This window comes from Leptonychotes weddellii, chromosome 15, assembly GCF_054177405.1.
Source record: "Leptonychotes weddellii isolate Sample4059 chromosome 15, ASM5417740v2, whole genome shotgun sequence".
Classification (NCBI taxonomy): domain Eukaryota; kingdom Metazoa; phylum Chordata; class Mammalia; order Carnivora; family Phocidae; genus Leptonychotes; species Leptonychotes weddellii.
The window spans coordinates 42180086-42195316 of NC_138383.1; the positions used below are offsets into that span (position 1 = coordinate 42180086).

Here is a 15231-nt window from a genome sequence, read left to right on the forward strand (position 1 = left end):
GGGGGCTTGGGTGCCTTTTAAACCTAGGGGATGGTATGTGACTTGAGAAACCCTCCAGGCAGAGGGGACAGAAGGTGCAAAGGCCCTGAGGTGTGCAGCAGGAGGTGCTGGTATAGACCAGGGGCACAGCTGGAGGACAGAGGGCACAGGGAAATGGTTGGTGAGGCAGGCTGAGCAGGACTCCGGAGGCCTTCTTGGGGTCGGCGTGGGGTGGCCGTGGGGGGTTAGGTAACGGAGTGACAGAACAGTAGCATATCCACTTTCAATTTTATAATAAGAGTGCCTCTATTTTATTTTGCTTTATCTTCTTTTTATGAATTTCTGAAGCATCCTCAAATTGTAAAGATGTTGGATGGATTATGTCTGTATTATCTTTTCAACTCCCCTCCCCCCTTTCTCTTCTCTAGGCGGCTGGGGGTGGAGATGGGCAAAGTGCAGGTTTACCAGGAACCTAACAGAGGTGAGCTATCTTGGACGTGTGTTACATTGATCTTTTTGTGGAATGTGGCATGCTGGCTCAGTCCCTCATCCTCCACTCTTGAAACAGTTGGACCCAGTGGCCGGTTAGTTCCACACGAAGTCGGGTGGGCAAGGTGGTGAGAGTGGTGCTTTAGCTCTTACTGATACCAAGTGGATATAGAGTGTGTGGGGCTTGAACTCCAGCTCTCAGACCTCATCCAGTAAAAACCGCAGAGATGCATGCAACTGGTCCACTGAATGGAAATTCAGCAGTTGTCTGAGTTTATGTCCCCTTGGGCAGAACGAGAAAACCCCATGTGGCCACAGTATTAATTGGTTGTTATTCCTTTTTTTTTTTTTTTTAAGATTTATTTATTTTAGAGAGAGAGAGAGTGCACAAGTGGGAAGGGAAGAGGGAGAAGGAGAATCTCAAACAGACCCCGTGCTGAGCTCGGACCTTTCTAAACTGCAAATGATTTAATCTGCCACTAAAGGGGATTGCATGATATCCTTTGTGTAGTCTGGAAGAGAGGGTAAGGGAGAACTGGTAGCAGAAGGCCCACGAGTAGGTTGGTCCATCTTTCGCATTCATGAATGAAGGCAGAGAAAATACTTGGTGTCTATTGGGAAGGAAGGCAGGAACTGACATTTGTGGATTTCTCACTGTTAGCAGATACTGAAGAACTGCGCTCAGGGGTGATAATAGGTACGAAGTCCCCTAAGTAGCAGAGTCAGGATTCAAACCCAGATCTCCCCGACTCTAAAGCTCATTTTCTTTCCTTGGTACCGCATTCCTTGGTAAACACGTATTCTGTTTTTTCCAACATTTTGAATGAAAATGTTCAGACCTGTAAAAAAGTTGAGAGAATAGTGCAGTGAATATCCATATGTATGTCTGCTACTTGGATTCAATAGGTGTGATTTTGCAATATAGATATGTATGTGTGGAACCTTTTGAAAGTAAGTAGCAGGCATCAAGCCCTGAATGCTTGACCATGCTTCTCAAGAATAACCACGTTCTCCTGCATGAGTACACTATTGTTGTCACACTTAAAGAAATTAACAACTGTTTTCTAATTATCTAATATCTAGTCTGTATTCAAATTTCCCTAGTTGTTCTGGAGAGCCTTTTATAGCTGGGTTTTTGTTTTTTGTTTTTTCAAACCAGGATTCTTGGCTCAAGCAATATGTTTTTTTTATCTCTTTAGTTTCTCCTAATCTAGAACAGTTCTTTCTTCGCATGACATTGACTTTGAAAAATGTCCCATTCTGCATTTGTCTAATTGTGGCTGATCACACATTTTTTGAGAGTAGGGATGTTGGACCTTATTTATGTTTACTCTCACAGCATTATTATAACATTGCCTAATAAGTTATTTTTTTAAAAAAAGATTTTATTTTTTTATTTGTCAGAGAGAGAGCGCACATGAGAGCACAAGCAGGGGGGGAGTGGCAGGCAGAGGGAAAAGCAGGCTCCCTGGGATCCTGACCTGAGCCGAAGGCAGACACTTAACCACTTGACTGAGCCACCCAGGCATCCTGCCTAATAAGTTCTTAATTGTGCTGGTTTTATGAATGAGTATGTGCTCAGCGTGGTACAGCACTCACTCCCTATATGAGAGAAGTAAGAAGGGTAGATTTACTTGTTCCAAGTCAGAAACGGAATTCTTTTTGAAGCACGTAACGTAACCTGACATGTTAAAAAGTGTGGTTAGGGGTGCCTGGATGGTTCATTCGTTTGAGTGTCTGACTCTTGATTTTGGCTCAAGTCATGATGTCAGGGTCATGGGATCGAGCCCTATGTCAGGCTCTGTGCTGGACGTGGAGCGTGCTTCAGATCCTCTCTCTCCCTGTCCCTCTGTCCCTCCCCTCCCTCTCTCAAAAAAATAAAAAGTGTGATTAATGCCAGTGTGTTCATTATCCTTTACAGCACCTAAAACCTCATGAGTTTCTTTAACAGTTCCAGTTTCCATATTTTATAACATTGGGGATGAAACAGATTTTTTGTGTATTTTAAAAAACATAAATTGTATGTCTTTTTCATCCCTCCCCCGCCTTTTTTTTCCTTTTCCTGCCAGAAACAAGAGTGCAGATTCAAGAATCCGTGAGGGGAAAGGATGTTTTCATCATCCAAACTGTCTCAAAGTGAGTCCTTATCCAACAGACGCAGTGTCGCTCTCTGGGTTTTTCTTTCTGGGCACGAGTGTTTAGAATAATAAGAGCTGACTGGACAGGAAGAGTTATGAGCATTTGAAAATTGGTATGTCTTATTCTACTAATTTTTCTGACATAACTGTGGACTTTTACGTGTTCTTTCGTGTTCTTGAAGGGTGGAAGTAACCAAGTCTTGGAGTAGAGGTTCTTAATGAGAATAGAACCCATTACATTGCCTCTCAATAGCCAGAATTTGATAAAACTCAGAGGGAAGCTGTGCTAGTTCCCCAAAAAAGGCGGGAGGAGAGGTGTTTACTTACTTGGGGTTCTTAAAGCTTTGACTGCAGGCAATTTAAAAAATGATCACCAGTTCTTATTTTGTTGTGTAGATTAAATGAGCAGAGAAGATAAAAGAATAATGTATTGAAGGAATATGTATTCCTGTGTGGTGTGACGTTTGACAAACGTGTGTTCTGGAAATTGTCAAGGCTGCAGCCGTGTGAGCTTGGTGAGGAGTCAGTGCAGTGAGGTGTCATGTTCGATCAAGGACCACGCTGTCCACAGATGTCCCCACATGCCTCTGTATATGAAAGTGCTTCACTCGGTTTTTATTAATGTCTGGAAGTCAGTTTGTACAGGGCATCATTTTTTGGCTTAGAGATTCTAAATTTTGCTGCATGTCAGATCTGTGTTTATACGTATAACAAATACCAAGGAGGGGGAAGAAGAGCCACGTTTCAGGAGAATTTAGACATGGAACACAGATACTTTCACTTACATTTTGAACATCTGTCCTGGTCTTTGGTTCATGGAGATGAAATCTCGTAGCCACCTGGCTCTTTAGGAAAGACGAGTTGAAGGGGACCTGTCGTTGCATCCCAAGCCTTCCCAGGAGCGTGTGTGACTTGACAGAGGGAGGGGGTGGCTGGCCTTTGCTGAGGTTCCCTTGTTTCATTTCCTCTGTGCCACTTAGCATCCTCGGCAGAGGATGCTCCCGGGCTAGGAGGCACCGAGTTCTTGCAGCCCCTGCCACCGCTGTCCTCTTTCCCCCGCCAGCTGAAGGGCCGGGGTGCTAGTGGGGAGCTCCCCTGTGCCCACACCTGCCCTCTACCTTCCGGCACTGGGGTGGGGTACCTGCCCTCTACCTTCCGGCACTGGGGTGGGGTAAGTGCAGAGCACAGAACGACTTACAGTTTACGTTGCTTCTGGCTCCTGAGTGTCTGCGGTACTTTTATCTGCTTACAGACACATGTGAATCCATTTGGATAAATGCACAGAAGTCGCTTGCCTTACACAAGGGGATAAGTGGGCCTTGAAGGCCAAATTGGACTTAGGATTGAGGGCTTCAACAGCATGGCTCATGTCATCCTGCCTGTTTCCAGGTCCTTCCATTCCTTTTCTTTTTTTGTTTTTTGTTTTTTTATTTTTTTAAAGATTTTATTTATTTATTTGAGAGAGAGAATGAGAGAGAGAGCACATGAGAGCGGGGAGGGTCAGAGGGAGAAGCAGACTCCCTGCCGAGCAGGGAGCCCAATGCGGGACTCGATCCAGGGACTCCAGGATCATGACCTGAGCCGAAAGCAGTCGCTTAACCAACTGAGCCACCCAGGCGGCCTGTTTTTTGTTTTTTTAAAGGTTTTTTTATTTATTCATTTGAGACACAGAGAGAGAGAGAGAGAGAGAGAGAAAGCATGAGCAGGGAGAGAGGCAGAGGCAGAGGGAGAAGAAGGCTCCTCACTGAGCCAGGAGCCCGGTGTGGGGCTCGATCCCAGGACACTGGGATCATGACCTGAGCCGAAGGCAGACGCTTAACCGACTGAGCCACCCAGGCGCCCCTGTCCCTTTTCTTTCTTTTTGGTTTATTTCAACACTTATCATTCTGCCCCGCCTCTTGTTGGTTTCTTATTCCCTTAGCTAAAACTGTCTGCATGTCTCATTTTGCATTGTCCTGAACCGTGACCTTGTGTGAACTCAGGGATTCTTAGTCTTGCCAGGTTGCCGGAGAGCCTGGCCATCGGGGTCTTTATGAAATAGTTAACGTTGAGATTTGATGTTGTCAGATACATCTTATCTTTCACTTTAGGACACTAAAAATGTTGCTGGACAGGAGTTGAGAAGAGAAGCTTGGCCTGGGGCTGTGACCTGGAGTCTCCTCCAGCTTCTAGAAAGCTGTGAAACTAGATGAGAAGCCCAAGGGCTAAGGGGAGGCCAAAGGGGGCGCACATGAATGAGTGTTGGGCAGGAAGGTGGGGAGGAGGGGAACCAGCCAAAGAAGCCAAGTAGGGCGGAACAGGAGAACAGCGAGGAAGTTCTAGGAGCCAGGTGGGTCAAGCAGGGTGCGCAGCCGTGGGAGCTGCTGCCCGCAGCTCAGGTGAGAGGAGCAGGAGAATTGTCCTTGGATCTAGGCGCATGGAGGTCATGGATGACCTGGATTGGCATGTGTTTGGGAGAGAGCGAGATGGTGAGCGTAGACAGCTCTCTTGAGATGTACACACAGGGGAGCAAAGAAACAGGGCAGTGGGAAGAGTGGCCACCAGTCGTTTCTAATGGAAGAACAATGCTTCTAAGCCGATGGGTACAAGCCAGGGGAGGGTACCAAGCTGATGGCGGACACAAGAGAGGGAGAATGGCTGGAGCCCTATCTTCCAGTAGCCTGGGGGTGGGAGTGGGGGGGCGGGGGCTGGTTAGGGCATCATCGGGAGGGCTAATTGCAGAGTAACTTTGGTGTGGAATGTCTGTCTCTGATGGCGGAGGACAGGCCGACTTGTGGGGTGCGGCTGCACATGGCGGTGGGAGCCCATAGAACCTCTCCCTTCTGACTAGGTTCTTCTTTCAGGGAAAAAGGAACTAGGGTCATCGGCGTGAGGGAATGTTCATGCCTTTTCTGTGTCTTGAGCCTTAGGTCCCGGTAGGGGCGCGAGGAGCACACTGCTGCCACTTTGTGGGGACAGGGAGATATTAATCACGTGTCTTACGTTCTTGGGATGCAGGGACGTGAACACCACCATCATGGAGCTCCTGATCATGGTGTACGCATGTAAGACCTCTTGTGCCAAAAGCATTATCGGCGTGATACCCTACTTTCCTTACAGCAAACAGTGCAAGATGAGAAAAAGAGGCTCCATTGTTTCTAAATTGCTGGCTTCGATGATGTGCAAAGCTGGTGAGAACAGCAGATACTTGACATTTATTGGGCCTGGGCGTTTGATTTTTACCTTAGACATTGTAACCCCTTGTCTTAACTAAATTAGAACGCTAAGCAGAAAAAGACCTTTTTTTTTTTTTAAGATTTTATTTATTTATTTTACACAGAGAGAGAGACAACTAGAGAGGGAACACAAGCGGGGGGGCGGGAGAGGGAGAATCAGGCTCCTGGCTGAGCAGGGAGCCCGATGCGGGGCTTGATCCCAGGACCCTGGGATCATGACCTGAGCTGAAGGCAGACGCTTAGCGACTGAGCCGCCCAGGCGCCCTGAAAAAGGACCATTTTTAAAGACAGCTAATTTATAATGAGAAAGCAGTGCAGAGAATTCTCTCCTGTTCCCAACTCCCTAAAACACAAAGTTAAGGAGAACAACTTATTTTTTAAACAAAGGTCTTTGTTTAAAAAATTACATTGAAATGACAAGTTAAAATTGCATTGAAGTCTTTTTTGAAGGGGAAAAAGACATTTTTGGAACCAAGCACTCTAACACGGCAACAACTTTTAGTCTCGTCCAGGATGGATTGGCATATTTTGCAAACCATATGTGTTATTTTGTGTTGTGTATTTTCAGGTCACATCCTAAGTGTCTCCCCCTTGTTTCTATAACCTTCAGAAGCGTTACTGTGTGTGTGTGTGTGTGTGTGTGTGTGTGTGTATGGGAATCTAGAGGTCCACGTATCCCAGAGCACTGGCACAGAGAGGAAAGGACAAGACAGCCCCCATAGCACTGCATTTGAACACAGACACTTACTGTGGAATAAAGTTTCTACTGTAGCATTCCAAAGCAGGCAAAAAAAAAAAAAAAAAGAAAGAAAGAAAACCCACACACCCAAATTTGATGGAAGCCGAACCCCAGCAACCTCAACAGTATGTAACCTGTTGAAAAGTCTTCAGAGTTTTAAAAGCTGGCTGAAGGGAGCAGGCTAGCTCACCGAACCTTCCAGAAAGATTCTGCTCTTCTTCTCTCCTGGCCTTCATCCTGGCTGGGCCACCAGGTTGACTTTCCTGCTCTTTTGGGCAGGTTTTGCTTTTTTAAAACTTTTCCAGTTATGAGAGACATTTCTTCATTACTATTATCTTTGCTATTTTAAGACTATAAATTGATGTGAAAATCATGTATCTTGGTGTAAGAAAATCACTCAGTCTTCCGCTTTTGAGTAGGGAAAAGCCCATTCATCTCCCAAGTGTCTCTTCTACTCACACACAGATGTCACTTCTGACACTTCTGGTCACCAAGTGTGTAGGGGGTTTTCCCTACACTTAGCAATTTTCCATGAGAATACCAGCTAGGTATCCTGTAGTTTAACTAAATTCTGGAGATAGTGTCAGATCCCACAGGTTAAGGGCTCAGTCCCACGAGACAGCCCCTCCCCCATGCCAACTGCAAGACCGAGTTGTCACCTGTGTGTCTACCAATCTGCTGTAAATCGGAGGTTCCCAGGACCCACTCCTCGGGTTCGATTAATTTGCCAGAGCAGCTCACAGAACTCAGGAGAACTGTTCACTTACTGGTTGCCACTTTATCGTAAAAGCATACGATAAAGAATACAAGCAAACATCCAGATGGAAGAGATAAGGGGGTACAGGATGTGGGGAGGGCTGCGGAGCCTGTGACCTCTCACCATGCACCAGTCTCCCAGCATCTCCACCTGTTCACCTCCAACCTCGCAGCTCCCCGAAGCCTCTGCTTCCTCAATCAATATTAACTCTATTTCTTTCTTTTTTTTTTTTTTCCTCAATCAACATTAACTCTATTTCCAGCCCCTCTCCCCTCTCTGGAGAATAGGAGGTGAGGGCTGAAAATTCCAAACTTCTAATTACGCCTTGGTCTTTCTTGGTTTCCCCCTCCAAGAGCCCACCGGGAGTCACCTCATCAGAATAAAAGGTGCTCTTAGTGCTCTTATCACTTAGGAATTCACAAGGGTTCTAGGAGCCCTGTGTCAGGAACCAGGGGGCAGAGACCACTATAGGTATTTTCTGTTCTCTCACAGTCTCATTGAACTAAAAAATCTGAAAAATAAAGATACTGAGTCTTTTTGATGAGAGAGGAATTTTTTAATAGCTATTATATATTGTATCATATTTTATATATGCTTAGTTCATACCCTGTGACTGGTTATTTAACTATTCATGTGTTGGTGTCTGCTTTGTTTCCAAAGGTCTAACTCATCTCATTACTATGGATTTACACCAGAAGGAAATTCAGGGCTTCTTCAATATTCCTGTTGATAATTTAAGAGCTTCTCCCTTCTTACTGCAGTATATTCAAGAAGAGGTAAGCTAGCTCAAACTTCAGCATTTTAACATTCTGTTTAAGGTTGAAAAGATACATTTCCATTTCCTTGGGCCGTCTGTAAAGGATTAAAACTTGGTGTATTCTGCTTAAAGTACTATTTCCTGGGGTGCCTGGGTGGCTCAGTTGGAGAAACATCTGACTCTTCATCTCAGGATCATGAGTTCCAGCGCTGTGTTGGGCTCCATGGAGCCTCGCATGGAACCGACTTAAAAAATAATAATAAAATAATAAAGTAGGGGTGCCTGGGTGCCTCAGTCAGTTAAGTGTCTGCCTTCGGCTCAGGTCATGATCTCAGGGTCCTGGGATCGAGTCCCCTGTCGGGCTTCCTGCTCAGCAGGGAGTCTGCTTCTCCTTCTCGCTCTCCCTCTGTTCTCTCTCTCTCAAATAAATAAAATCTTTAAAAAATAATAAAATACTATTTACTTCAATAAATGTAATTCAGTGTATTTTAAAATTCTTAATCTGTAATTTATTTCTTTTGCTAAGCTCTTAAAATTTCTGTGTTTTCTTTGGGGCCTTAGGTACCTAGAATTGGACTAGTTGTGATCATGACACATAACTCTCACCCTTGGTCCATGCGTGGACCTGGCCCTCGTTTGCGTATCCATTGCTCTGCCTCTCTCTCTGTCCACCCATCTGTAGTGGTCAGCATCCGTGATCCCACCACCCAGCAAGAAAACTGGATGCATCATAACTGACATCCACTCCCTGGTCCTTTTCCGTCACATCCCCCCCGCTTCCTCCCACCTGAGGGAGCCACTGTCCTGAGTCTCGTTTTGTCCTTCTCTTAATTTCTTTGTATATGGTCTTATCTCATACATACATCCACATAGAGATAGTATTCAAAGACAAAAACACAAAATACATATTTTTTTAACTTTATAAAAAATGAATCAAATCGTGTTATTTTGGGGGGAATTTTTTGCTTGATGTGACATTAGTAAGCTTCCTCTGTGTCGTGTGTCACAGTGCATCCATTTGACTACCGAGAGATACCGTGCAGCTCTATCACAGTTTATCCGTAAGGTTTTTGCTGTTGTGGTAGAGCTCCCGTGAGCGCTCTTGTCTGCGTGTCCCCTGGTGCGTCAGCAGACTTTTATTGCCTCCATATACCTAGTGGAGCGTTGCTAGGTGGCATGGCGTGTGTGTTTAATTTTTCCCAAAGCAGTTATGCCAACTTACATTCCCAGCATCAGGGCAACAAGGTAGTCTGTGGATCCATCTTGTTTCAATACTTACATTACCAGAATTTACGATTTTTGCCAGTTGAATGGCTATGGTGTGGTGTCTTGGTGTCACTTCAATGGATGGATCTCTGATGACATAAGTTGAGCATCTCTCCATATATTTCCTGTTCTGTGAAAAGGCCCTTAATGCGCTTTTGTTTGTTCTTCACTGATTTTGTATGTGCTTCTTTCTGAGCTATAGGCATTCTGGTTTTTATCCTGGATTCTGGCCATTTGTTAGTATTGGTTTCATATAGATCTCTCCTTTTGTAACCTGTAGCTTTCCTTAGGGAGACCAGATAAGCAGGCGTATTCAGTTTTGTTTTTTTTTTTCATTGAGGTGAAATCCACGTCTCATAAAAATTAACCAGTTTAAGACAAACAGTTTGGTGGCATGTAGTCACGCAGTGTTGTACAACTGTCACCTCTGTCCAGCGCTTTGTCGTCACTCCAGAAGAACATCCTGTACTCATTAAGTAATCATTCCCCATTCCTGCCTCCCTCAATTCCCTGGCAGCCACTCATGTGCTTTCTGACTCTGGATTTGCCTGCGCTGGACAGCTCATATACAGGGGATCCATACGATACGGAGCCTTTTGTGTTTGGCTTCGTTCACTTAGTGTAATGCTTTTGAGGTTCATCAACGTGGTGGCATGTACCAGGACCTCATTCCTTTTGATGGCCGAATATTATTCCATTATATGTATATACCACTATTTATCCATTCGTGTGTTGATGAACCTTTGGGTCATTTCCATCTTCTGACTGTTGTGAATACTGCGCTATGCACATTCATGTACAAGTTTCTAAGTGGACATAGGCTCTTATGGTGGACATATCTTTCATTTCTTAGATACATACTTAGGATTGGAATTACTTGATTATATGGTAATTCTGCATTTAACATTTTGAGGAACTGCCAAACAGTTTTCCAGGGTGGCTACAGCACTTACATTGTAACTAGGAGTGTATAAGATTTTCAGTTTCTTCACAATCACATCCTTACTGACATTTATTTTTTGATTATAGCCATTTTAGTGGTTAGAAAGTGGTACCCCATTGTGGTTTTGATTTGTATTCTCCTGATGACTAATGATGTTGAGCATCTTTTCATATGTTTATTGGCCATTTGTATGTCTTCTTTGTGGTTTTTTAAAAATTTTTTTTTATTTAAGTAATCTCTGCATCCAGTGTGGGGCTCAAACTCACGACTCCGAGATCAAGAGCCACACGCTCTATGAACAGAGGCAGCCAGGTGCTCTTGTATATCTTCTATGGAAAATGTCTGTTCAGATCCTTTGCCCATTTTTTAATTGGGCTGTTTATCTTTTTATTGAGTTGTAGGAGTTCTTTATATATATACTGGATACTAGTCTTACCAGATATGTGACTTGCAAATATTTCCCACCATTCTGTAGTTTGTCTTTTCACTGTCTTGATATTGTCCTTTGATGCACAAAAGGTTTTAACTTTGAAGAAGTCCATTTATGTTTTTTTTTTTCTTTTGTTACTCATGCTTTTGCTCTAAGAAAACATCATCAAATCCAGAGTCATTAAGATTTACCTCTGTGAGGGCGCCTGGGTGGCTCAGTTGGTTAAGCGACTGCCTTCAGCTCAGGTCATGATCCCAGGGTCCTGGGATTGAGTCCCGCATCGGGCTCCCTGCTCTGCGGGTAGCCTGCTTCTCCCTCTCCCACTCCCCCTGCTTGTGTTCCCTCTCTCACTGTGTCTCTCTCTGTCAAATAAATAAATAAAATCTTTAAAAAAAAAAAAAGATTTACCTCTGTGTTTTCTTCTGAGAGTCTTACACTTTTAGCTCTTATATTTAGGTTGACCCATTTGGAGTTAATTTTTGTATATGGTGTGAGATAGGGGTCTAACTTTGTTCTTTCGCATGTGATATCTAGTGGTTCCAGCACCATTTGTTGAAAAGACTATTTCCCCAATGAATGGCCTTGTCAAAAAAAAAAAAATTGGCCATAGACATTTGTGTTTATTTCTGGTCCCTCAGTTCCATTCCATTGGCCTACGTGTCTATCCTCCTACAGTTAGCCATGGCCCTCAGTAGTGAAAATGAATTTAAGTATTTTTGAAAGACAGAACTATGGTCTGTTTTCTTTAAAGTTACACACAAGAAACGTACAAACTCTAAAAAGTTCAGGAAACAATATAGAGTAGTATTTACCTGAGCATGATTCCCAGTTGAGAGAGAGAGAGAAAGGATGGGAGAGCAACAACAGGTGTGTTGATGGGGCAGGAAAATGGGGTCCAGTCAGAGAGAAGCACGAGAGGATGAGACTTGGGTATGTGGGGGAGCATGATCCAGATAAGAACTAGTCACGTGAAGGAACCTATAGTTTTGGAAGACATGGAGGAGTCAGCGTAGACTTTTATAGACTGATGTTTACATCTTGTGAGTTTTTAGGACGTATCCACTCAAGGTTCCAGGCGTGTTGTGTGTTGACGTGTGGGACGCACCCATTGGCCTGCTGAGTCCGGGCTGTTGCCCCCTGGTGCTGGTCCAGAGGCCAGGCTCCAGGCTCCTTGAGCTGCCCTAGCCATGGCCCCTTGGTGTGGGCTTCTGCCTCCGTACAAGGCTGCCTTCCACGTGAAAGATCCCATTTTAGGCTTCATTGTTGGAAAGGATTGAACTCTCAGGGTTGAACTCTCTCTTACACCATTCGCGGTTCAGCAAACAAGGAAAATGGTTCTTTGTTTTTGATGGCAAGCTGATAGGGATAATGCCAAACGTTGTAGTTTTAAGATTCTGTCCTTCATTCACAAACATAAATTAAGACAGGCTATCAAAACAACTATTATACGGGAGCTCAGTGTTTGAAAGGACTTTTGTTCACTTTGCCTTTTAGAGTGTACTTGTTTTAGTAGACCATATCGTCCTGAATCGAAGATGCCATCAATTAAGGTTTATGTTATTTCGATCGTCAGGAAAGAAGAAAACACTGTGGATTATAGTATGACACAGTGCCTTCGTGTCACTTAGTGATTCTGTTCTGCAAGATTGATGCTGACATCTTCTGATTTGACAGCTTACACTCTGTTTCTCTTGAGTCGTCCCTGGAATTTACGTGCTTTCTGCCAGAGTTGGAAGGAATGTCCAGATAATTGGATGCTCACTGCCTTGCAGTTTTGGTGCTCTCTCCTGGGAGTTTGGCAGTTTCTCCTGCCCACAGTTGCACTGTGGTGCGTGTGTCTGGGTATTGATTAAATACAGTGCATGTTTTTAAAAAATGACTAAATATTACAGTGACAATCCTAGAAATCATTAGTCTGCACCAGGATTTTTTTTTTTAAGACTTTATTTATTTATTAGAGAGAGAGCACACGAGCCGGGGAGCGGGGGGTGGGTGGGTGGGAAGGGGCAGAGGGAGAGGGAGAAGCTGACTCCCTGCTGAGCAGGGAGCCTGCCTCGGGGCTCGATCCCATGACCCATGAGATCATGACCCCCAAAACCAAGAGTCGAACGCTCAACCAACAGAGCCACCCAGGCGCCCCTGTCTGCACCAGGATTTTTTAAGGAAATGATGAAGAGGGGACTACAAGTATATTTCTATGGTGTATGTAGAGATCCTGTCCCATTAATTTTTTAAATAGGAGCTTCTAGAGTTATCTTGTTTCTTATTCTTGAGTTGCCTTTGTTTTTTTTTCCTCTGTGTTCTTCTTAGTGTCTTTGTATCGAGCCACTGTCATCACAGAAATGAGATATGGCGGGGACTGAGAAACTAGGGACAAGGGTAGGGGGTGTATGACAAGGGAGCGTGGGGTGTAGGGCAGTTTGATTCTCTGTGGTTCCACGGTAGCCCTGATGATGTTTTCCCTTAATGGTTTGGGGGACAATTACTAGAGTTTGGAAGCTGGACTTACATGACGTGTGGTGTGTTTTCCCCTCCACTCGATAGAAAGAGTAATCTTCTAACAAGTGAAAAATGAAACTTCACATTGACTGTGGAAGTGTAGGGACACGTGCATGTGTGTCTATAGTAATTCTGACAATAGTGGTAAAGCCCTGGCTTCCCTGGGCCCCAGCCTGGTCCTGGGCCTTTCTGTAGGGGTAACCCTTATTACCAGCTTGCTTTGTGTCCTGTGTCCTCAGACCTTTCTGTTTTTCCTCCTTGTCTACATAGTTATAGATGTTGATTTGTGGGTGCTTTTTTTTTTTTTAAGTAAGCTCTATCCCCAGTGTTGGGCTCGAGGTTATGACCCCGAGATCGAGAGTCACATGCTCTACCCACTGAGCCAGCCAGGCGCCCCTGATTTGTGGCTGCTTTTTTAAAAAAACAGTTGCCATATTGTTTGCCTTGTTCTGCAACTTCTTTTCTTTGCTGTGCTGGTATGTGGAGGTCTTTCCATGCTAAGATATGTAGGTTTATTGCTTTGGTTATGATTGCTACGTAATCGTCTTCAGTTTAGATCAGTGATGTCCAGTAGAACTTTCTGTGATCATGAAAATGTTCTAGCGGCTGTCCAGTATGGTAGCTGCTTGTCGCATGTGGCTAGTGTGACTGGAAAGTCGAATCATCTTCTTTAAGTTTAATTAATTTAAGTTTATTTTTATTTATTTATTTATTTATTTTAAAGATTTTATTTATTTGACAGAGAGGGACACAGCGAGAGAGGGAACACAAGCAGAGGGAACGAGAGAGGGAGAAGCAGACTTCCCGTGGAGCAGGGAGCCCGATGCGGGGCTCAATCCCAGGACCCTGGGATCATGACCTGAGCCGAAGGCAGACTCTTAACGACTGAGCCACCCAGGCGCCCCAGTTTAAGTTTAAATAGCTGTGTGTTTAAATGTTTAAAGCACAAGTTTAAATGAGCCACTGTTTTTTCCAACCATTTTCTTCTTGATTAGATATTAGGTTGTTTTAATTTTTCATTCTTTTTTTTTTTTTTAAGATTTTATTTATTTGAGAGAGAGAACACGCAAGTGGGGGGCAGGGGGGGCAGAACGAGAGGGAGAAGCAGGCTCCCACCTGGGGCTCGATCCCAGGACCTCAGGATCATGACCTGAGCCGAAGGCAGACACTTAACCAACTGAGCCACCCAGGCGCCCCATAATTTTTCACTCTTTTAAGTGAAATACTTTACTTTAAAAATTTATCATAAGGAGCACCTGGCTGGCTCAATGGGTAGAGCATGCAACTCTTGATCTCGGGTTGTGAGTTTGAGCCCCATATTGGATGTGGAGATTACTTTAAAAAAAATTATTGTAAGTGAAACTGCATTGAAAATTCTTGTACTTGCCTTTCTGATTACTTATGTGTTTTTCTGAAAAAATATTAGGAGGTGCAATGAATTGCTTGATTGAAAAGTATCTGTTTTTAGTACTTTAATAGATACTGCAAAAATTGCAATTTTCTGAAAATCTAGTATTTTAATAGATATGAAAATTGCCGTTCTCTGAAAGGGCTGTATCAGCATATACTCCCACTCACAGTACATAGGATAGTATCTGTTTCCCTTTGCTCTTCATTTTGCAAATTGAGTGAGCAAAACAATACTGTGTTATTTGAATTCTTTCCTTTCTCGATTTCTAGTGTGATTGAGCATCTAGTGTGTGTTTTTTGGGGGCGGGCAGGAATTTCCCCCATCTAAAGTGGTGTTTCATTTTTCTGCCATGGTTCTGAAATTTCAGCATGATGTGTCTGGGGTAGATCTTGTTTCCATTCATCTTTGTAGATACTCCCTTTCGTTCTCTGGACATTTTTTCCCCCTATAATTTGAGTGTCTCATCCCTTCTGTTTTCTCATCCTTTCCTTTGGGAACTGTTAGATGTTGAAAATTTTGGATCTAGTCTCTGTTGTTTAACTTTTCTTCCCCAAGTTTTGCATCCTTACATACAGCATTGTGGGAAAATCCCTCGGCTTCATTTCCCA

The 15231-nt window shown here is 43.9% G+C and overlaps 1 protein-coding gene across 1 annotated transcript in view; it reads left to right on the plus strand.

Moving 5' to 3' along the window:
• Positions 1-15231, plus strand: part of PRPSAP2 (phosphoribosyl pyrophosphate synthetase associated protein 2) — a 34207-nt gene that overhangs the window by 6453 nt on the left and 12523 nt on the right. Inside the window, exons 4-7 of the mRNA XM_081805993.1 lie at positions 408-460; positions 2538-2604; positions 5604-5776; positions 7978-8093. Coding sequence (XP_081662119.1) covers positions 408-460; positions 2538-2604; positions 5604-5776; positions 7978-8093 — 409 coding nt within the window. The remainder of the gene's footprint in view (positions 1-407; positions 461-2537; positions 2605-5603; positions 5777-7977; positions 8094-15231) is intronic.